This window comes from Podarcis gaigeae (genome assembly GCF_964106915.1).
Source record: "Podarcis gaigeae genome assembly, chromosome: 10".
Lineage (NCBI taxonomy): Eukaryota > Metazoa > Chordata > Lepidosauria > Squamata > Lacertidae > Podarcis > Podarcis gaigeae.
Window position 1 is genome coordinate 57001601 of NC_139686.1, and position 20898 is coordinate 57022498.

The 20898-nt window shown below is 44.2% G+C and overlaps 1 protein-coding gene across 1 annotated transcript in view; it reads right to left on the minus strand.

Annotated features, from left to right (window-relative positions):
• LOC310825650 (V-type proton ATPase subunit S1-like) overlaps nucleotides 1-20898 on the minus strand; it is a 45105-nt gene that overhangs the window by 14958 nt on the left and 9249 nt on the right. Inside the window, exons 2-6 of the mRNA XM_083699558.1 lie at nucleotides 18521-18650; nucleotides 18336-18404; nucleotides 15782-15975; nucleotides 10050-10090; nucleotides 9041-9126 (exon numbers count right to left, since the gene is read on the minus strand). Of these exons, the coding sequence (XP_083555684.1) occupies nucleotides 9041-9126; nucleotides 10050-10090; nucleotides 15782-15975; nucleotides 18336-18404; nucleotides 18521-18650 (520 nt within the window). The remainder of the gene's footprint in view (nucleotides 1-9040; nucleotides 9127-10049; nucleotides 10091-15781; nucleotides 15976-18335; nucleotides 18405-18520; nucleotides 18651-20898) is intronic.

The window sequence follows — 20898 nt, forward strand, 5'->3', positions numbered from 1 at the left end:
TCTTGGTGCTATCTTTTTCTTTGCTGTTGAGATCAGATGAAATCATGATGATACAGGAATTGATGATACACTAATTTCTGGCTTCTATTCTGAGGGTTAATGAAGACACAATATTCACAGAGTGGGCAATAAATGCAAAAATGAACAAGAGGGACCATTTTATGGCGTAGTTTATATATTTCTTTCTTTCTAGTGGTTCCTTGAGTTTTGATAAAGGGGCAACAGTTATAACACCTTAAGTGGGATATTAAAATTGAGAGAGGGCATAGTTAAAGGTGGCCAAATTATATGTAGCCTATCTTTCAAAGCACTGGAGATTGTCAGAATAAATGGAATGACAACTGGAGATTTATACGTTACAAAACCTTTCAAAACAGTTCACAAAAAGACATGTCTTTTCAGGCCTACTGGCAGCTCTGCACAAGAGTGAAAAATATGGGCAACAAAAGCGTGTGAGGAAAAACGTCTCTGACTTTCCATGGAAACTGATGTTAATACCTACTCATCTCTCTGTATGTAATTATTGGATGTTACTAGCTAGCTGAAAGCAAAAACTAGGGGATGGGAGTTAATGTCTTTGAAATATATGCAGAAAACCGAGAACTGCCATGCACTACTAGACATGTGCCCCCATGACATTGGGGGTTATAGGTGGATAGGTGAATTAATAGGTAACTAGAAAATGAAATATAGCACTAAATTTGTGAAAGAATGCCTCTGCCAAGCATTGTATTTGAAAGGACTTTTAAAAAATCTCTGTGAAAAATAAACATTGCCAATACAAGAACAGCTTGGGAAATGAGAAAGGCTGGAAGTGGAAATGAGGAGGGATATTGGCTGAGAATTTATATATGGTGATTTCTAAACATGAGGGCATGTCAACACATTAGAGTTGGGGAAGAAATATTTAAAGGTAAACTTACCAAGTCTGCATTTTCTGAAACCATTTGCAATTCAAAACACACATATACCCTTCAAAATTATTATCCGAATGCGAAACACTTATCTGAATTTTGCAATGCTGTTCTCCAGCCAAGTAGTGTGTGGAAAAGCGCATATGCTATGGTAAAGTGTGTACATAAATGCATGTAGTAGTTAAAAATAGCATACAAAAAGGCAATATGTATTTAGAGGAGATTGGTTTGCAAAAATGTGTATAGTCAGGAAAATCGCATGCAGATTCGAGTACAGTAGGAGAAATTCACACAAAAATGCTGGTGAATGTTCATGAGATATTTTCCCTTCCAAAACAAAAACTGCAAGCTGATACAGAAACGTGGAGAAGTGAAGGTTAGAAAAAGGAGAAACTGGGAGGTATTGACCTATTCACCAATCCCTACTTATACTGCATAAGCCAGTCATGTGCAACTGGCTCCTTCCCATTAGAGATGGGAAGAAACAAAGTGGCTTAGCATTGTGTCTGATTCAGGAATCATGGTTTGCTGTTCTCCCAACAAACCATGATCTGGAGCAAGACTTGTTTTGGGCTTGTAACTGATTGTTGTTGGTTAAAGTGAAACAAATCAAAACCAGTGGTTTTGGATATAAGACTAATCCAGGGATCAGTTTGGTTTCCTCCTTGCACCAGTGGAAAGAAGCAAAATATTCCAGATAAGTTAACTGTGGCTTACTGTGGTGAGGGAACTGGGGACTGAACAGCTAAAACAGAGAGAGGTATATGTCTTTCAGGTAAAGGTAAAGGTACCCCTGCCCGTACGGGCCAGTCTTGCCAGACTCTAGGGTTGTGCGCTCATCTCACTCTATAGGCCGGGAGCCAGCGCTGTCCGCAGACACTTCCGCGTCACATGGCCAGCGTGACAAGCTGCATCTGGCGAGCCAGCGCAGCACACAGAACGCCGTTTACCTTCCCGATGGTAAGCGGTCCCTATTTATCTACTTGCACCCGAGGGTGCTTTCGAACTGCTAGGTTGGCAGGCGCTGGGACCGAACGATGGGAGCGCACCCTGCCGTGGGGATTCGAACCACCGACCATGCGATCAGCAAGTCCTAGGCGCTGAGGTTTTACCCACAGCACCACCCGTGTCCCTTATGTCTTTCAGGTAGTTACTTGCAATTTCCTTTTGCTTAGCCAAACAGAATGCAAAGTTTGTCTTCTTATTCCTACAAGCTACCTCTTTGTACCGTTAAAATCAACACGCTGAACCTGAAGAGCATTTGGAATATGAAAGAAAATAATAATTAAAGATTGATATCTCCCTTCAAAAAAATGTACGTATGGTCTTAAAGCTAACAATATGCAGCCTTAAAAACTCCAGATTCTGCGGAAGATACCCTTTTAGAAAAAGATTGTTGCATGGAAAGACATGATTGGCGTGGCAATGTATAGGAATCAGCATTTAGGTGAGAGCGCACATCCATAAAAGCAGAGGACTTGAGCCACAAGGAAATGAAATTGCAGCAGTCTGTATGGATCAACGAGCCAGGAGGATGCTGGCGAGCCTTAGATTAGAGCCTATTCACAAGAAGAAAGTAGAGAAAATTGAGGCAGTGGTTGCATTTACAAGTGCACAGCAGGCACCGTATTTTCAAAACAGGATTCAGCTTAACTTGTTGAAACTGGAATGGGCTCTTTGACTTTTCGCAAAGATGAAATGAAACTTTCAGGAAATGTGCTCCTTCTGAAAAATGCACTCTTTCACATTCATGGGTGACTTTGATCACAGCCGGTAACAAATCATTAGAGGCCTCTCTGGCTAACGCCATGGCTTGTACATGCTTTGCAACTGTGTAAAGCTGCAAAAAATAACTGCTGCAGTAATAAATGAGTGCGACTTTTCTCAGGTGGGGGATCTGGGAAGTACATCCTTTCACCCATGCCTGCGCATAGTGCCTCTCATCACTTCCTTGAAAACAGAATTTTGTGTGGTACTGAGGGAAAGCTCATGCTTTTTTCCCTGGGGGTTTTTTGTGGGGGGAGCATGGTTTGTGTTAACAACTTTGGTGACCTGAGTCTAAGCTTGTTTACTCAGAAGGAAGTTCTGCTGCCTCCAACGAGGCCTATTCATGAGCCAGCATGCTCAAGATTTTAATCTTGGCGTGCAGAAAGCACGATGACTTTTCCAAGCAATTTTGCATTGTGAGAATGTCATCTTTGTCTACAGGTGATTGAATCGTTATTTAATATTGTGAAAACCTCACAATACTGATGCCCTTTCAGCGCCTGGCTGCAGTGCTTAAAGTTTTGTTCCACCATGCGTCATGAGGCAATGCCATCATTTTCTTTTCAATACTGGAATCCGGAGGCATTGCAGTCTGGGTTTTTCTTGTTCTGCATGCTTACTATGAGCTGGACCTGGCCAAACAACCACATACTATTCTTTCAGGAATACCTTGCAACCTGGTTCAGACAACCATGTACATTCAGATGGAGTGGAATCACAGTGGCAACCCCAGCCCCCAATGGATTGAGGTTGAATTTGACAAGATAGAAATACTGTTTTGGGGGACAGGTATGGGGGACTCCTTGATCCTGATGGGGTAACTGTGCCCCTAAAGGACCAGGTACGCAACCTGGGAGTCATTTTAGACCCAGAGCTGTCCAGGGAGGCACAGGTCAACTCTGTGTCCACAGAAGCTGTCTATCAGTACCACAGAAGCTTTCTACCAGACTGCCCGCAGACTGTTTCGTCAGAGTGGTGCATGCTCTGGTTATCTCCCGCTTGCACTACTGCAATGTGCAAATGTCCTTTGAAGGTGGCCCGGAAACTACAACTAATCCAGAATGTGTCAGCTAGACTGGTAACTAGGAGTGACTGCCAGGACCATATAACACTGGTCCTAAAGGATCTTCACTGGCTCCTAGTACGTTTCCGAGCACAATTCAAATAGTTCCTGCTGACCTTTTCAGCCCTCGTCCTAGTATACCTGAAGGCGTGTCTCCACCACCATCATTCAGCTCGGACACTGAGGTCCAGCTACAAGGGTCTTCTGGCAGTTCCCTCACAGTGAGAAGTGAAGTTACAGGGAACCAGGCAGAGGGCCTTCTCAGCAGTGGTGTCTACCCTGTGGAACGCCCTCCCAGCAGATGTCAAGGAGATAAAGAACTACACTATTTTTAGAAGACATCAGAAGGCATCCCCGTATTGGGAAATTTTTAATGTTGGACGTTTTATTATGTTTTTATATGTGCTAGAAGCCGTCCACAGTGGCTGAAGAAACCCAGCCAGATGGGCGGGGTATAAATAATAAAATTATTATTAAGTTCAGTAGATTCTGTGATCAAACTCTGCACCTGTATGACTGTATGTGTGTCAGGTGTACATCAGGTGTGGGAAAACTTTGACCTCCCAGATGCTGCTGAATTACAACTCCCATCTGTGATGGGGTGTCATAAAATGCCACCCACAGCAATGACTATAGCGTGCTGAGTTTCAAAGCAACTAAGGCCACAGTCACACCATTCACTGAAAGCACTATGAAACCACTATAATCAGTCTTTAATCAGTCCCACAAAGAACCCTGGGTTTGTCATCTGTTAGGGGTGCGGAAAGTTCTTGGGACACCCTTCTCCCCCCACCCACCAAGCTACAATTCCTAGAGTGGCTCAGCAACCAATCCCTGTTCCCAGGGAACTCTGGGAAATGCGGCTCCATGAGGAGAATAGGGGTCTCCTAACAAGCCTCAGCACCCTTAACAAGCTACAGCTCTCATGATTATTTGGCAAAGGCATGGCTGATTGAAGTGGTTTCATAGTGCTTTCAAAGAATACAGCCTAAATCACACCCATTGGTGTGGACGGAACATAGTGGGATGTACACCAGGGATTGGGAACCTCCGATCCAGGGGCCAAATGTGGGCCTCCAGCCCTCTGTGTCTGGACTTCTGGACTCTGGTCCTCAGACCATATTCCTGTCTCTGCTACGCTAATCAGAAGCCCTGTTTTGCATCTCCCTGAGTGACTTTGCCTGGTTTGAATATGTCCTTGAACTCTGACAAAGCTTCTTAAAGACCCTCCAAGTGTCCCTACTTTTCCCAAGATTTACAGAAGCCGTTCCAGTTTCTGATTTGATCCCCGAATGTTCCAATTTTGCTAAGAACGTCCCTATTATCATGGGAGAAATGTTGGAGCATACAGACTTATACGACCCCCGAGCCAAGGAGATAAGTACAGTCATACCTCTTGTTACGTTTGCTTCATGTTTTTTCAGGTTGCGTCCCACGGCGACCTGGAAGTACCGGAAAGGGTTACTTCGAGGTTTCGCCACGTTCATGCGCAGACACGCAAAATGATGCCACGTGCATGTGCAGAAGCGGTGAATCGCGACCCGTGCGTGCACAGACGCAGGTTGCATTCCTTTCATGTTGTGAACGGGCCTCTGGAATGGATCCCGTTCGCAACCAGAGGTACCACTAGAATTATACAACCTTTAGAAGACATCCGAAGGCAGCCCTGGACAGAGAGGGCTGTTTGAGTATGTGTAAAACTAGCTGGAAAAGTCCCTGATGTTGGGAAAGATTGAGGGCACAAGGAGAAGGGGACGACAGAGGACGAGATGGTTGGATAGTGTTCTCGAAGCTATGAGCATGAGTTTGACCAAACTGCGGGAGGCAGTGGAAGACAGAAGTGCCTGGCGTGCTCTGGTCCATGGGGTCACGAAGAGTCGGACCTGACTAAATGACTAAACAACAACAACAAACTAGCCTACTGCTCCAATTTACATTCGTTTTCCTGTCCACTTTTCCTGTCGCGGAACAGAATGTGAACCTCGAGCTGAAAAAGATTCCCCACTCCTGGAGAAAGTGTTGAAAGTCTATTGCAATCCTGTGTGTAGCTCACAACTAAGAGCCCCTCATCTGGAAGCAGACCTTGTCTCTAACCTTCTCCTTGCTATAGTGACAAATTCCCCAATTTAGTATCCGCTCTGGATTTTTTTCGGGTGTCATGCTAGGAAATGAGAACAAATGTCATTGCTGGCCTACCCATTTGTGTACACTTTGCCTCTAACCTTCATAAGAGTACGGTGGCATAATGGGTATAAAATCCCCCTTTATCACTGTAAGAAAACCAAGATACTATCAAAATCAAAAGAGATGCTGTTCCAGAAAAACAAACAACAAAATTCCAGTGCAGAAACTAGTGCTCTTCCTTTTACCAAATATAGGACTATCGCACAGAATGAATAACAAGACACTACTAACAAGCATATTTCACAGTCTCTGCGCCGTTCCGTCTACTATCTAGTCAAACTGATGTTTGCTTTCCCCAGAGTAACGCACAGCTAGCTTCAGCCAGCTTGAAGCAGTTCTGCTGTAATTATTTTAAACTCTGCTTTGTTTTGCATGTAGGATTCTGGCTGACCCAGCTGGGAAATAATTAAGTATATTGTCTACAGCTACAAGTTAAAATTTAGTTTCTTAATGTAAAGCAGTGCTCAAGGAAAACAGAAAAAAAAGCTGGGGAATGGATGGGACGCCTTGTTCCCTTTCGTCTGTCTCCCGTGCATTCATTTCTCCCCTCCAGCACTTATAATGCTTTGAAAATAACAGTAGATGAATTACCCTTGCATCTGTTGGAGCCAAACTAAGGCTGAAATCCTAACCCCACCTGTTTGGGCATGAGCCCCACTGAATTAAATAAGACTTACTTTTTAGCAGACATGCTTAGGATTGTAAGTGCATAGTTCCCAATGAAATCAATGGGGCTGAAGTCAGGATTCCCCACCCACCTTTGAATGAGAACTAAATTATACTGATCAGCAGAATAAACCAATGGGGTACATAGGGAAGGGAAGTGGCAGATTGGCTGTCATGCTGACCAGGATGGGAGGTGGGGATTTTCTTATTTGCCCCATAAGATCTCATTTTTAAAATTTCACACCCACTGAAGCTAATAAATTAACTATGACAGCTACAAGTTGATGTAGGTGATAAGCCCAATCTTGGGCCTGTTGGAGGGATGAAGAAGCTTTAAACCCCGTGGATCGAAGGCCGCTTCTGCCCTCCCTTCAATCAACCCTCAGAATGCTCTGTTCGGGTGTCTCATATCACACTAAAGGTAAAGGTAAAGGGACCCCTGACCGTTAGGTCCAGTTGTGGCCGACTCTGGGGTTGCCGCACTCATCTCACTTTATTGGCCAAAGAAGCCGGTGTACAGCTTCTGAGTCATGTGGCCAGCATGACTAAGCCGCTTCTGGTGAACCAGAGCAGCACACGGAAACACCGTTTACCTTCCCGTCGGAGTGGTACCTATTTATCTACTTGCACTTTGAAGTGCTTTTGAACTGCTAGGTTGGCAGGAGCAGGGACTGAGCTCACCCCATTGCGGGGATTCAGACCGCCGACCTTCTGATCGGCAAGTCCTAGGCTCTGTGGTTTAACCCACAGCGCCACCTTCATATCACACTACTGGGGAAAATATCACCAGCAGCAGATATATGCCTGCAGAACTCTTTGCAGTATATTCAAAGAGCCTACAGAGAGTCACCTCACCAGCTCTCCATGATGCTACTCTGTTACTCTGGAATTAATCCATTATCTTTGACCCACGAATCAGACGATTCATGCCCATCTTGACCTCAGCTGCACATAAAATTTGTGAGGTCTGTGATGCTCAGTAAAGATCACTTAACCAAAGACTTTAAGTTTAATTTTGCGTTTCCAATTCTTCAGGCACTGAACAATGCCTTCATCGGAAGGGGAAATAAAATATGTACATCAGTAATGGATTATGAATGAAGGTTCTGGTTTCCGTCCATTGCAGTATCACTTAAATTAAGGACCACCAACCTTTTTTGAGAGATTTCTGCTAAGAGACTACTAGGTCTCTGGAACCAGATACAGTGGTACCTCGGGTTAAGTACTTAATTCATTTCGGAGGTCTGTTCTTAACCTGAAACTGTTCTTAACCTGAAGCACCACTTTAGCTAATGGGGCCTCCTCCTGCTGCTGTGCTGCTGGAGCACGATTTCTGTTCTCATCCTGAGGTAAAGTTCTTATTCTGAGGTACTATTTCTGGGTTAGCAGAGTCTGTAACCTGAAGCGTATGTAACCTGAAGCCTATGTAACCCGAGGTACCACTGTACTGTGTGTTACTTTGGATTATCCATTGCAGGTTTTGAAGTTCACCAACCTGATGGACTCCAAAGTTTTATTGGACTCCAAATCCCATCATCCTTGACCCCTGGCCATGTTGGCTAGGGCTGATAGGAGTTGTAATCCAACATTTGGAGGGCACTGGGTTGGAGAATGCTGCTGTAGACGAATTGTTAATTCACTCTGAGTCTGTATCCTCATGTAGAAAAACAAAACAGCACCATCTATGTACAAAATGGAGGTACCAGCAGGCTTCGGGAAACCTTCAGGTTTGCAGAAGGACAAGTGAAAAACAGGGGGTGAGAGAAAGTTGCTAAATCCATGAATTCTGCATATTATAATGAGCACAGGAAGCTCTGCAGGATCAGGGCCCAGCTGAGGGATCTTTGGTCCTCCGGGTGTTGTTGAACTTCACCTCTAATCATCATCAATGGTAAAGAAGGATGGGAGGATATCCATCAGGGAGCCCAGCCTTGGCCTAACCAATTAACTTCATAAAATGTCGCATTACAATACGGCGATGAGTGAATGGTTGTCTCCACAATATTTAAATGAACGAGCAGCTCCTGTTTCCTCACAGCTGTGTGCGCACATTAGAAGCCATCTGTTTTTCTGTCTGAGAGCACTCCAGGGGTCAATAACCCTACCAGTGTAAAAACATAACCCATCTTATTTCATTTTTCTTACCAAATCTTGTGTCTTGTTTGAAGTCATGACGTGGGGACTGTCCCTTCACCCAAAACATAACAGTTGCCTAATCCTTATGGCAGAACATTAGTGCTATATTTAAAGTGTTCATCGTTGTTAGTAACATTCATATTCTAAGTTTCTTGCTAGAAGCCTAGGTTGCTTTGACTTTAAGCACAGAGTCTCACCCCATTTGCTGAGCAAAATAATATACAGCGAACACAACACTTGTGAAATGGGGAAAATCAAACACTATATCTGCTGTCTTACCACATGACAAACATTTGAGGACTCTACTCACCTTTGAAGGTTGCCTTGCTGTATAAATGGCCACAGACTCAATTCCTTGTTGCTGCAAAGACTTAGTATACTCTCCAATTATTTTGTCTGTAGACATAAAATTTATTATAACTGCTTAACAATGTCATTAAGTTCACCCAAAATTGCTACGATATCTTGGAAGGCAACAATTCTCAGGTAGTAAAGAAGTGTCCGTGCTCATTTATATTGAAATATTAACCGTTAAACAATGTACTTGACAAATCACAAAAGCAAAGTAAGACATCTAAGTTTCCCCGATCAAAACAATGTTTCAGAAAAGGTCCAGAGGGTTAGTGACTATTGAAAGTTATTAAAAAGTAAGTTGAAGTGAGGGAAAGATTAGATGAAGCAGGCAGACCACCAGCACTGCCCAAATACTATTCAGGCAGCTCAATTTTTTGCTAAGATATGAATCTGGTTGACATGTGAACTGGGGTGATAACACATGAAGTGGTTAAAAAATTCCTTTAAAACAAGATGAGATCTGTATTCCTCCATATGTTGTTGGTCTACAACTTCTGACATCACTGACCATTGACCATGAATTTGGGGAAACTGTAATGTTTCATGCCTTGAGCTCTATGATGGAGATATTGATGTACTAATTAATTAAATAAAAGTACAATTGCTTATTATTGAACTCAACTGGCATATGACCCCAAGAAGAACTTAGTGGATTTTTATAAGAACCATGGTATCTGAGGACACATCATAGCTGTCAACTTTTCCCTTTTCCTGCATGGAATCCTATTCGGAATAAGGGAATTTCCCTGTAAAAAAGGGAAACATTGACAGCTATGGGACACATATCCACAGAGTAGGTGCGGATCACAGTGGATCCACTGCAACTAGATCTCTGTTCACTTTGTACACGTTATTCCTTCTCTAGCAAGGGAATATGCATGAAATCCTCTTTTCCCCCTGAATGCTGATCTTTCATGCTTAATTGTTAATAACAACCTGGATCACTTGTGGATTGTTTCACTTACCATTTTCCAGGAGCTCCTTTCGAGTGGATAGGTCATTCGTCCTACATGGGAAACATAGAAAGAAAGAAAATTAAAATGTTGGAAGGGGAAGAATACTGACATGGCCTACCACTTGCAGTTGAAACAACGATACTACTATGATTTGAATGAAAATGAAAACACAGGAAATAAAAAAGAACAGCACAGAAATATAACAACTGGACAACTTACCGGTAGCTCTGGGGTTTTTTTAAAAAAAAAAAATTAAGGATTTTAGCTTTCCTAGACAGGGCATGTTCCAAACTGAAGCATCCAGGGGACTCAGTAAGGGAACAGTATTCCAGAAAGAGGGGCGGGCTGCAAAATCAGATCACATATAGAATGCAAGGATAACTCCAGGGCTGGAAATCTAATATTCAATCAGCGGTTTAATTTAATTCCGAAAGATGCCAGTTGTCTTGGGTAGAGATTGCAAAATGGAGAATACAAAATGGCAATTGGACAGTGGTGAGAGATAAAGGGTTAATGACCCCCACCCCCCAACATCACGGTCCCAAGGCTATTTAGTGAGGGGAGGGGATTATCCAGATTGGGACCATGGAATTGGGAAGAGCGGCTAACCTTTTCCCTCATGCCACATTGTGACATAGAAGAGCTATGAAAGGTATGCCCCTCAACTGTTGCACTTTGACACCCTGGAATTACAGGAGCCATCCTGGCTTCTGATTGGATCCTGGGATGTCTTGTTTTGTCTCCTGTTAAAGCACAGCTCTCCAAGATGCCTATTTTGGGGTCTGGGGCGTGCTCTCACACAAGTCACCTGGCTCCCACAGGAACTCAGCCCCGAAATGTGAGTAATTGGGGGAGGTGCGTTCTCAAAAAATCACAACTTACACAGGAGCACAGCCCCCCAAAAAGCGCACCCCGATTTTCCTTTGTTTTATGTTGGAGGGTATGGAAAAGGATAACAAAAAATGGCAATTTTGGCAACATATGGCTTCCCTTTTTTGCATATGTTAATAAGGGGGTCTTTTTCTCCCCCCTTATCTCAATAAAGCCTGTGGAGAGGATATGTACATTGAGAACTCTTATGGATAACATATTGTAGAAAGAGTTGCACAACCCATAAATTATATAAACTGGATGTAAATGTTTATACCAGATTTCTTGTTTTTGATGAAATGGTTGCCTTGCAATTTTTGTTTTATTGTTTAAAAATTTAATAAAATTTTCCATGGGGAAAAACAATGAATGTGTTGTGTTTAGGCTGGCCCCTTAAAACTTAGATTTGTTATTAACAATGATTGCCTTCCTAAGAGATCTAATGTTTTCAGGGTAATTTGCTGTTGAGTAAGGAAAAGCTGATTAAAAAACAAATCCAACGATGGGTAAACTGACAGAAGAACAAGCTGGTATTGGATAAGACAGATAATCAGATCCTTGTCAGACTCAATAATTTATGCCTCCATTGAATGACTTTACGTAATGTGACTATTGACAACGCCTATAGGACAGCCTATAATGAGAGATCATGTTTGAAGAGCAAGACAGGGAGGCAGAAATGTCTATATTAGATTAACAAGTCCATTCAGGGTAGTCCAACAGAGCCATTCAATGCAATCTAGGTATCTTGCATAATACGTAATTTTAGTATATCTAGTCCAAGAAAAATAGGGGCCATGATGTTGCCCTTGAACAGATAGGTGCAGGGGCGTAGAAAGGGGTGCGATAGGTGCAGCCCACCCCGGGTTTCACCACTGATGGGGGTGACAAAATGGCGGGCAGCATTCACTGTGGGGCCTGCAGCACTCCCAAGCCATGTGTCTCCGGTGCCCACGGGCCCTATGTCAGGAGTGCGGGCAGGAGCCAGGCCCTGTGACCAGTAGGGCTTCGCAGGACTAGGGCTTTCCTAAATTTGTTCTGAAGAGGCAAGGCGTGGCTGCACAGGTGAGGCCGATTGGTAACTCACAGCATCTGGTGGCAAGAGCCGGGAAGGGATATAAGGTCAGCATTTCCCTTTGGCTCTTTGCCACAGCAACATGCTTCCTGCCTTGGGCTTCTTGACTCCTGGTTTTCTGATCCTTGGACCTTTGGCTTCTTGATTCCCGGCTCTCTGACCTTTGGCTTCCAGACTCCTGGCTTCCGGACTCCCGTTCCTGCTCCCACCCCGTCATCTTGCCCCTGGTCTGGACGTCCTCCGCCAGGACTTTGACCGCCTGTAAACTGGACCGTGACACTCTACGCTGTCCGCCCACTGCCTCTTACCCCCAGATGTAGGACAGCTGAGGCCCCATGGCACGCCCTGTCCCTATGGGCGCCACACCCCCGTCCCATCCCATCCCTATGGGTGTCGTGTGCCCCATACGTCCCTATGGGTGCTGCCCATCCTGACCCTCCCTGTGGGAGGGAGCCAGTGTGGTGTAGTGGTTAAGAGCGGTAGTCTCGTAATCTGGTGAACTGGGTTTGCATCTCCACATGCAGCTGCTGGGTGACCTTGGGCCAGTCACACTTCTCTGAAGTCTCTCAGCCTCACTCACCTCACAGAGTGTTTGTTGTGGGGGAGGAAGGGAAAGGATAATGTTAGCCACTTTGAGACTTCTTTGGGTAGTGATAAAGCGGGATATCAAATCCAAACTTCTTCTTCTATGGGCATTCTTATGGGCAGTTCACCCCACCCCTATGGGCGGTTCGCCTTGCCCCTGGGCACGCTGCCCTAGTTGCCCGAGAGGCTTCCTCCACCGCTGGGTAGGTGTCCTGTTGATTAGTAACCTAAAGGACCCTACTGTTCTCCTGTCTTATAGTTCTCTACATTTAAACCATATTTGGACTTTAGATCGAGAACTGCACTTCCCGATAACTCTTGCAATGGAAATGCTGTCCTCTGTAAAGGGGAGACTGGCGCTGACATGCCTCCCCACATGCCACCAAAACTACATGAGTTGTTCCGAAAGGGACAATGCAACTATCCCCAAGCATACCTCCCAAACTAGCCAGGTCTAGCCAAGCTTCTTGGGCAAGCAAAACTGCCAAACTTTAGCCAAGTTGAACTCATGCTAAGGATGCATTAAATTGCCACTTGGTTCTCTCAAGTTGTGCCGCCTTTTCTTGGAGCCAGAGGTGAGGATCCTGTGCTGTGCGCTCACAGGATGTTGTTGAATTCCAGCACACGTTAGATATACATGTGTCTCTGGAGGAAACTGGCTGTATGGTATCTGCGTGTCGTGTGCATTGGGATATGGTAGAGGGCAATAACTGTGGAAGTGCTTGCATAGGTGAGGTTTTTAAGCGATTGCTTTGCACTGCAAGGTGGTGCATTTGGATAAAAATCACAAGAAACACTCTCAAACCATTCAGAGTTGTGTATATGCGAGCATACATGCATGTGTATGTGAATTCTCAGGGGTCATTCCAAAAAGCCTTTAAGAAAATGTGAGACATGAAATTGTCTTCTGAATATGATGCTACATGATAAGGCAATAATTTTACCCGCCGGTTGGAGTGCTTTCATTTTTCTGTGGTTGTCCCAGAGGATAAAATATTCAGAAGGCAGGTTCACCATATTACTATGAAGGTGAAAAATCGCTCTGTGCTGACTTTTAACATACAACAAATGATGGTGTAAGTCAGGTAAACAGAACCTTAGGAGGTTACGGATAATGAAAGAGACACAGCACATCTAAAACATTTTTATTATATCAATATCTTTTTTTTCTGTTTACTCAGACGATACTGGATTTCGCAGAATTGCTCAGGGTTCCTTTTTTTAAAAAATCCATTTATCATTTGCAAATGTGCCACCAATTTTATTTTTGCGGGTTTCTTGGTGTCAGGCAATAGGAGTCAAGATGAATGACTCGCCTCCCAGCTTTATTCAAATGATGCACTTGGAAAATTTAATAATATGGAATGTGTTTGGCTGTTGTTTTTCCTAACATTGTTCCTCAGTGGTATGGGTTCTTCCCCTTAGGGAAAGGCCCATAGATCAATCATAGCACATAAATTTTGCATGTGCAAGGACTCAGGTTCAATATCCGTCATCTCCAGGAAGCTTGGAAGATGATTCTCAAAGGTCATGTCTACACCGTAACACAGAATGGAGGAGGCTGTGACTCTCTGGAACTTGTTGGACTATAGTTCCCAAAATCCTTGATTAGCTTTCTTCAACTTGTAGTCCAGATGTTTTGGACTACACCTCTAAACAGCCCCTGGCAGCATGGCCAGTGGTCAAGAATGATGGGAGTTGTCTGGCTCAGAGGTCATGCTGGCTGATGGGAGTTGGATTCCATCAGTGATTCCATAAGTGACTATGGAGGCCAATTCTGGATCCACACGTCCTTCCACAGTGGCAGTATAGGTTTCTGGGTGGGAGTTGATCATGGTTGTAATGGTTTTAGGGGTTGCTCATGCGTAAACTGGCGCCACACCTGGCTGGGCTGCCTGAGTGAACCTTTTCCGTCCGGACAGCCACTCGCCCATGGCTGTCTCAATCGCTGGCAGAATCCGTCAGTGGGCGTTTCTTGAACTTCTTCCAGCAAAGAAGCTCTTTGACGCCTAGTCTCCGCCTACTCTCCCCGCGCAGAAGCCTTCTGCGCAAGGAGGGTGTGGGCAGCGGAGGACCCGTGCTCTCCCCGCTGGACCCCGGCGAGGAGTCATGGGACCACCTCGCTGATTCCCCCATCTGCCCCCCTTCTCCACTGGTGCTACGCTGATTTCCTTCCCCAGAAGATGGGCTGCTTCTCCCCATCCCGGGACGCTCTCCGGAATCCCTCTGGAGCCCTCTCTCTCCCTCTGGCTCCGATGGCAGTTCCCTGACAATGGTGAGGGTTTGCCAAATGTGCCTTCCTCTTAGCTCATTTCTCCCTTTCATCCTGAGTTTGAGTGTCTTCAAAGCCCATGACACCTTTGGTAAAGGCTGTTCTCCAATTGGAGTGCTCACGTCTGGTTCCCTGTAGCTTCTCTTCTCTCCGTGAGGGAACCACCAGAAGATCCTCGGAGCTGGATCTCAGCATCCAGGCTGAACAATAGGGGGTGGAGATGCTGTATCTATGAGCTGTATCCAATGCTAGTCCTACACAGAAAACGCCTATAAATGTGACTAGCTTAGTTTCATTCATTTCAGTGAGTCTGCTACATGTATGATTCTTACATAAGGCCTGCGTAAAAAGCCACAAGAGTTTTGTACATGCATGCAAGAGTGCTGTGAACTCCCTGAGATTTCTGGATGAAGGAGTTTGGATTTGATATCCCGCTTTATCACTACCTGAAGGAGTCTCAAAGCAGCTAACATTCTTCTTTCCCTCCCTCCCCCACAACAAACACTCTGTGAGGTGAGTGGGGCTGAGAGACTTCAGAGAAGTGTGACTGGCCCATGGTCACCCAGCAGCTGCGAGTGGAGGAGCAGGGAAGCGAACCCGGTTCACCAGATTATGAGTCTACCGCTCTTTACCACTACACCACACTGGCTGAAGCAGCTGTTATCAAGTATTAAGGGAAAATTTGGGGGAAGCACCTGGTTTGACATGTAAATTGCTAACGCTGGAAATGTGTCTTGCTGGAAATTTGTTAAGTTCAGAGTGGCTTCACTACTGTTTCCAACTGTTGATTTCTGCTAATAAAAAGAGGCTCTGCAAAGCTAGCCGGCAGCTTGGTTGCTTGGTTGCTCCTGCACAGCTCACATGCATTCAACTCCCACGTCCATCCTTATTTCTACAGATGGAATACAAATTTAATAAATAATAATAATAGCCTCATACCTGCTGGTCAGTGGTAGCTTTATCACAAACACATTGGGTTTGGATCCATTAACCATCAGCTGGGATGTTTCTTTGCTGTCTACATTTACCAAGGCCCAGTTCAGCGTTTCTTGGAGGTACCCTGAAAGGTGACTTACGGCCTGGCAGTCCACAGCTGGCAAGACTAAAGAAGATGATGAAGTTCTCAGAAGTTCCTGTAGTAAGCACAAAGCACAGTTAATTATGAATTGGATGATTAAAGCAGGAATGATTGCTTTCCTTTTCTTTTTTACTCTGATAGGCTTGATTACAGTCTTTTAGAGCCTCCATTATGCAAAATAAACTCTTTATCCTCAACAAGAATTTGACATGCAATTTCATTATATAAACAACCCGATAATCATCATCATCATCATCAAGCAGAACTAAAAAAAAAAAATGTTCAAGTGTTCACAATTTTCTGAATGTTTTTATTGGCGGGGGGGTTAATTAATCTCTGTGTGTACATGTGAAAATTGGCTGATTTGCAAGCAGTTTATAGGTTGATGAAAAAGTCAACCTTGTGTTTAAAATAGTGTGTGTGTGTGTGTGAGAGAGAGAGAGAGAGAGAGAGAGAGAGAACTACGAATGGTCCTGTCCTATGATGTGGCATACTAGCAGTTTTAAGAAAGCCTCACAAAGCCATTTCCGAGCTGGAGAGGAGGTGGGGTTGTGGGCTCCACACCCTCCCCACGTGTGCGGGGGCTTAGTAACAGCCCTCACAAGACTGGGGGAATCCTCGGACGCGTCATCTCCCTGGCCAGCCACTCGGCCCGGGCAATTTAGGGCTGGCACGGCCGAGGATTTCCCTCTCTTCTTCATTCCAGCTGCTCCGGTTTCCCACCCTGCCCGCCCTTAGGTTTGGCTCTCTGACATTGCAATGGACTTCGGTTGGTCGCCATCAAGGGGCCTGATAGGAATTTTTTCCACTTGGCAAATTGGCACCAGCCATTTGGTTTTTCACCTACCTCATAGCAAATCGTCACAACTTCCTCGGCATTGGTAAGGGTATTGTTATGCAGATGGGGGGGGGAGGAAGCGCCATCACCTGCCCCGCATATTGAAGGGTAGTCCGGTAAAGGATTCTGGGGGGCGTTGCCCTGTCCGAAGCCTATGGAGGTGTGGGCCTAAGGCACCCCCCTGAGTGGTGACCCCGGGGGAGTTCCTAGTTGATGTACATCAGCAGGACTCCCCCTGCTGGCGGTTAACCCTTCAAGCAATCAGGCTGAAGACAGTTAGTCGACAGAACCAATACCTAAGCCAATACCGCTCAATTCCTGCAATCAATAAAGTTGTGGCCTTTTTTGCCCATTAACCTTAAATGCTGTGTCTTGTGTCTTTATTTTCCAAGGGGGGAGGCAGGTACTCGCCACGCAATTCTCTCACGATGATTATTACAGTCGTCAGGCAGTGAAGTGACTTGCGGTTCAGGTGATAACACAGATCTCCACATCTCTCTGGCCCAGGTCCTATTGTACTGTATTTAAAGCCTCATGCTTCAGGATGCAATTGTATCCCCCAAATTGCATGCACTTGCAAAATGCACAGACTACTTTTTCCATATTTACAAGGAACACAAAACCTCTGAGACATTTATCGCAGGTGATCTTCTTACAGATCTTATCCAGCCTCAATTGCTGGATAGCTCAGTTGATAGGGCATAGGACTCTTAATCTCAGGGCAATGGGTTCAATCCCCATGTTGGGTGAAAGGTTCTTGCATTGTGGTCCTGTTTAACTCTACAATCCTATGATTCTACAACAGCAAAGTCCTTTCCTTTCTAATCTGCTCCGCACTGTACAACTGATGGCCAGGAGCGGATCCATACATCCCTATGAAATCTGGCCGTGGCTTGGGGTTCCCCATTCCTGATTATAATTATTTTAGTTACAGTACATGTTAATTTTCCAAAACACAGACTCATTAGTACTCTTTGTTAAAAGGAGATCAAAGAGCCATCTGTTTCCTCTCAGGTAATGGCTATGTGAGCATCATCAAATAAATGGATAATTAGCATCACTACATCCCTTAAAGCATTTAGATTGCTTATCATCCAGGTTTGTTTGTTTTTTAACATATGCCCTATTGCTGGAATGAGAATTCTTCTACCAATCATTCATTTAACTCCAGTGGAAACGTAGGTATTCAACTCAGAGTAAATTCATTCATTTCAATGGGTCTACAGTGAGTAAAATTAAGTTGAATACGACCTTTAGTTATCACCTATAATTTAGTTCACAAAATATTCCCCCGAACCTGACAGAATCTCCTTAACTGAACCACCCCTCAGAAGCTGAGGAACTCCCACACTGCCAAAGATCCACACACAGAAGAAACAGCAAGTCTTGGGTAACTTCAAACACTTTCCTGAAAATTGCAGGTGCTTAAGTTTATTTTACGACTATTGCTTTCTCAAGCTGGAAAGAGCCTTCAGCCTGTTACCAGAATTGCAATGTCTCTGTCATTCCTTTCAGGTGTTGTTTAGTTTTGCTTTTGAAAACTGCTGGGAGACGCCATATGAGATAGTTTTGCTTGCCTGAACATTGCGAAACGGTGTCTCATTTCCAGAGGAGCTGGCGTAACGTGTGAAGTCATCCACACTAAGCTGAAAAACAAAAACAAAAAGATAGCATAGGTCGCTGGGGGGGGGGGGACATCTCGGCTCATTAGACACAAGCTGCACTCCTCGGCTATGAGACAAGACAAATTGCTGACACCTACCGCATCTTGAAGAAACAAGGCGACATTTCTGGGGTCTGGAGAAGCCAGCGCTTGCTTCAGCAATGCATGCAGCTCCTGCTTTGAGATAACATGCCCTTCATGTAAAGTGGTTGCCAAGTCTTGGAAAGATCTGAAAGAAATTAATTTTTCAAAGGGCTGTTTACTTTTATTTTAACGGGATCGAAAATTTCGCACAACAGCTTGTACGTGTGTGTGATGTTTGTGAAGTGCGTGTGTATGTATTCCTTTTCGTAAAAGAGAGAGAGGTCCGATGCTTGCATGTTGATAAATTAGAAAATGGCTTTCTTACTGCTGCCCCTTCCGCTTCTCTACTGAATTCTACACAATAAAAATATTATTTACAACATTTTAGAGATGATGTTTATCACTATGAGCTATAAAGACTTAAAAATTGAGACCGGTGCCAAGGGTCCCAGTCACAAAATGGCCACCGTGAGGTGTGTGGCCTAGTACACAATGTCTGTCACGGGGGTAGAGGATTGCACAAAATGAGAGAGAGTCATTGGTGCTTGCCACAGCTCCACTACCATGGGAAGTCAGTACTAGGTCCTGCAGGTCTTCACAATCACAAAATACTGATGCTGTTGTCACCTATTAACAACAGGGAGCATTTCCTGGTACCAAAGAAAATATACAAGATGGCCAACCATCTTGGACTACTGCAATGCGCTCTACATGGGACTACCTTTGAAGGTGACCCGGAAACTACAATTAATCTAGAATGCGGCAGCTAGACTGATGACTGGGAGTGGCCGACACCAGTCCTGAAAGACCTACATTGGCTCCCAGTACATTTCTGAGCACAATTCAAAGTGTTGGTGCTGATCTTTAAAGCCCTAAACGGCCTCAGTCCAGTATACCTGAAGGAGCGTCTCCACCCCCATCGTTCAGCCCGGACACTGAGGTCCAGCTCCAAGGGCCTTCTGGCGGTTCCCTTCCTGCGAGAAGTGAGGTTACAGGGAACTAGGCAGAGGGTCTTCTCGGTGGTGGTGCCCGTCCTGAGAAGCGCCCTCCCATCAGATGTCAAGGCAATAAACGACTATCTGACTTTTAGAAGACATCTGAAGGCAGCCCTGTTTCGGGAAGTTTTTTAAGTTTGATATTTTATCGTGTTTTTAATATTCTGTTGGGAGCCACTCAGGGAAACCCAGCCAGATGGGTGGGGTATAAATAATAAATTATTATTATTATATTCAATAATAATAATGATGATGATGATGATGTATGCCTACAGCCACAGATCTCAGGGCGGTTCACAATGTTGGTGCTTTCCAGGTAGAGCATCAACTGAATGCAGAAAACCACCTACCATGTTAAATTTCCCACAATTCTCAGGAGCACCCAACATAACCCAGATGGGTGGGATATAAATAAATTATTATTATTATTATTATTATTATTATTATTATTATTATTATTTCCACACACTCTCCTGCACACAGAGAGAGCACACACATGCACTCACCATAGACAGAGGCTGCAGACACACATACATTTCCCTATTTCTCATTACTTGTGCACAACCACACAATCCATGTCTCCATCTCTGCTCAGGTATGTCTTTCCCTCTCTCACACACAGCATGCAACTTTAAAGTAGGCTAGTTTCGTGGCAGGATCCATGCAAACAAACACATAGGCTGAGAACTATTTATATATTTGAAAAATTAATATTAAAAAAACATGAATGCATATAATTTTGTAAATCGTCTTTTGATTCTGTTGGTGAAATGATTTCCAGCCATTTAATGTGAGGGTGCAAGGGGAGTTACGTAACACAATATGAAGCTGTTTTCCCATGGGCTGCTTCCATAAGCATTTTAAAACATGTTCCATTTACTGTCTGCTAATTCATTTGTGTTTTGAAGGTGACATTAAATAGGCACATACATAGCCCATGAGATTAGAAATTACTTCAGAGCTATGTCTAGAACTTGCAGACAAAGAAACATCTACTATCACAGTGTTCAGAGCAGAAGATATAAATAAACCTGTAAAATCTCACCAGCGAAAGCCATCAGAATTCTGAATTGTTTGCTCTCTGTTCTTAACGGAAGAAACTGTTGAACATTATGCAACTGGTATTGCAAAGCACATTTTGCTTAATCAATGTACAAACCATACATTAATTTTATTTTCATAAGGATGACCCCCCAGTGCACAGGAGAGCAAGGAGAAAACACACCAGGACTTTGCTAGCAGAGAGCAATTGTGCGTTCTTCCTGATCCATCATTTCGAGGATGAAGGAAAACATTCCTTCATTGCACTCTTGAGGCAGCTTCAGATAGTTAAGCGACGGGTGACAGAGGAAAATACAAGTAATCTTTATGATGATGGTGATTTATTAAATTTGTATA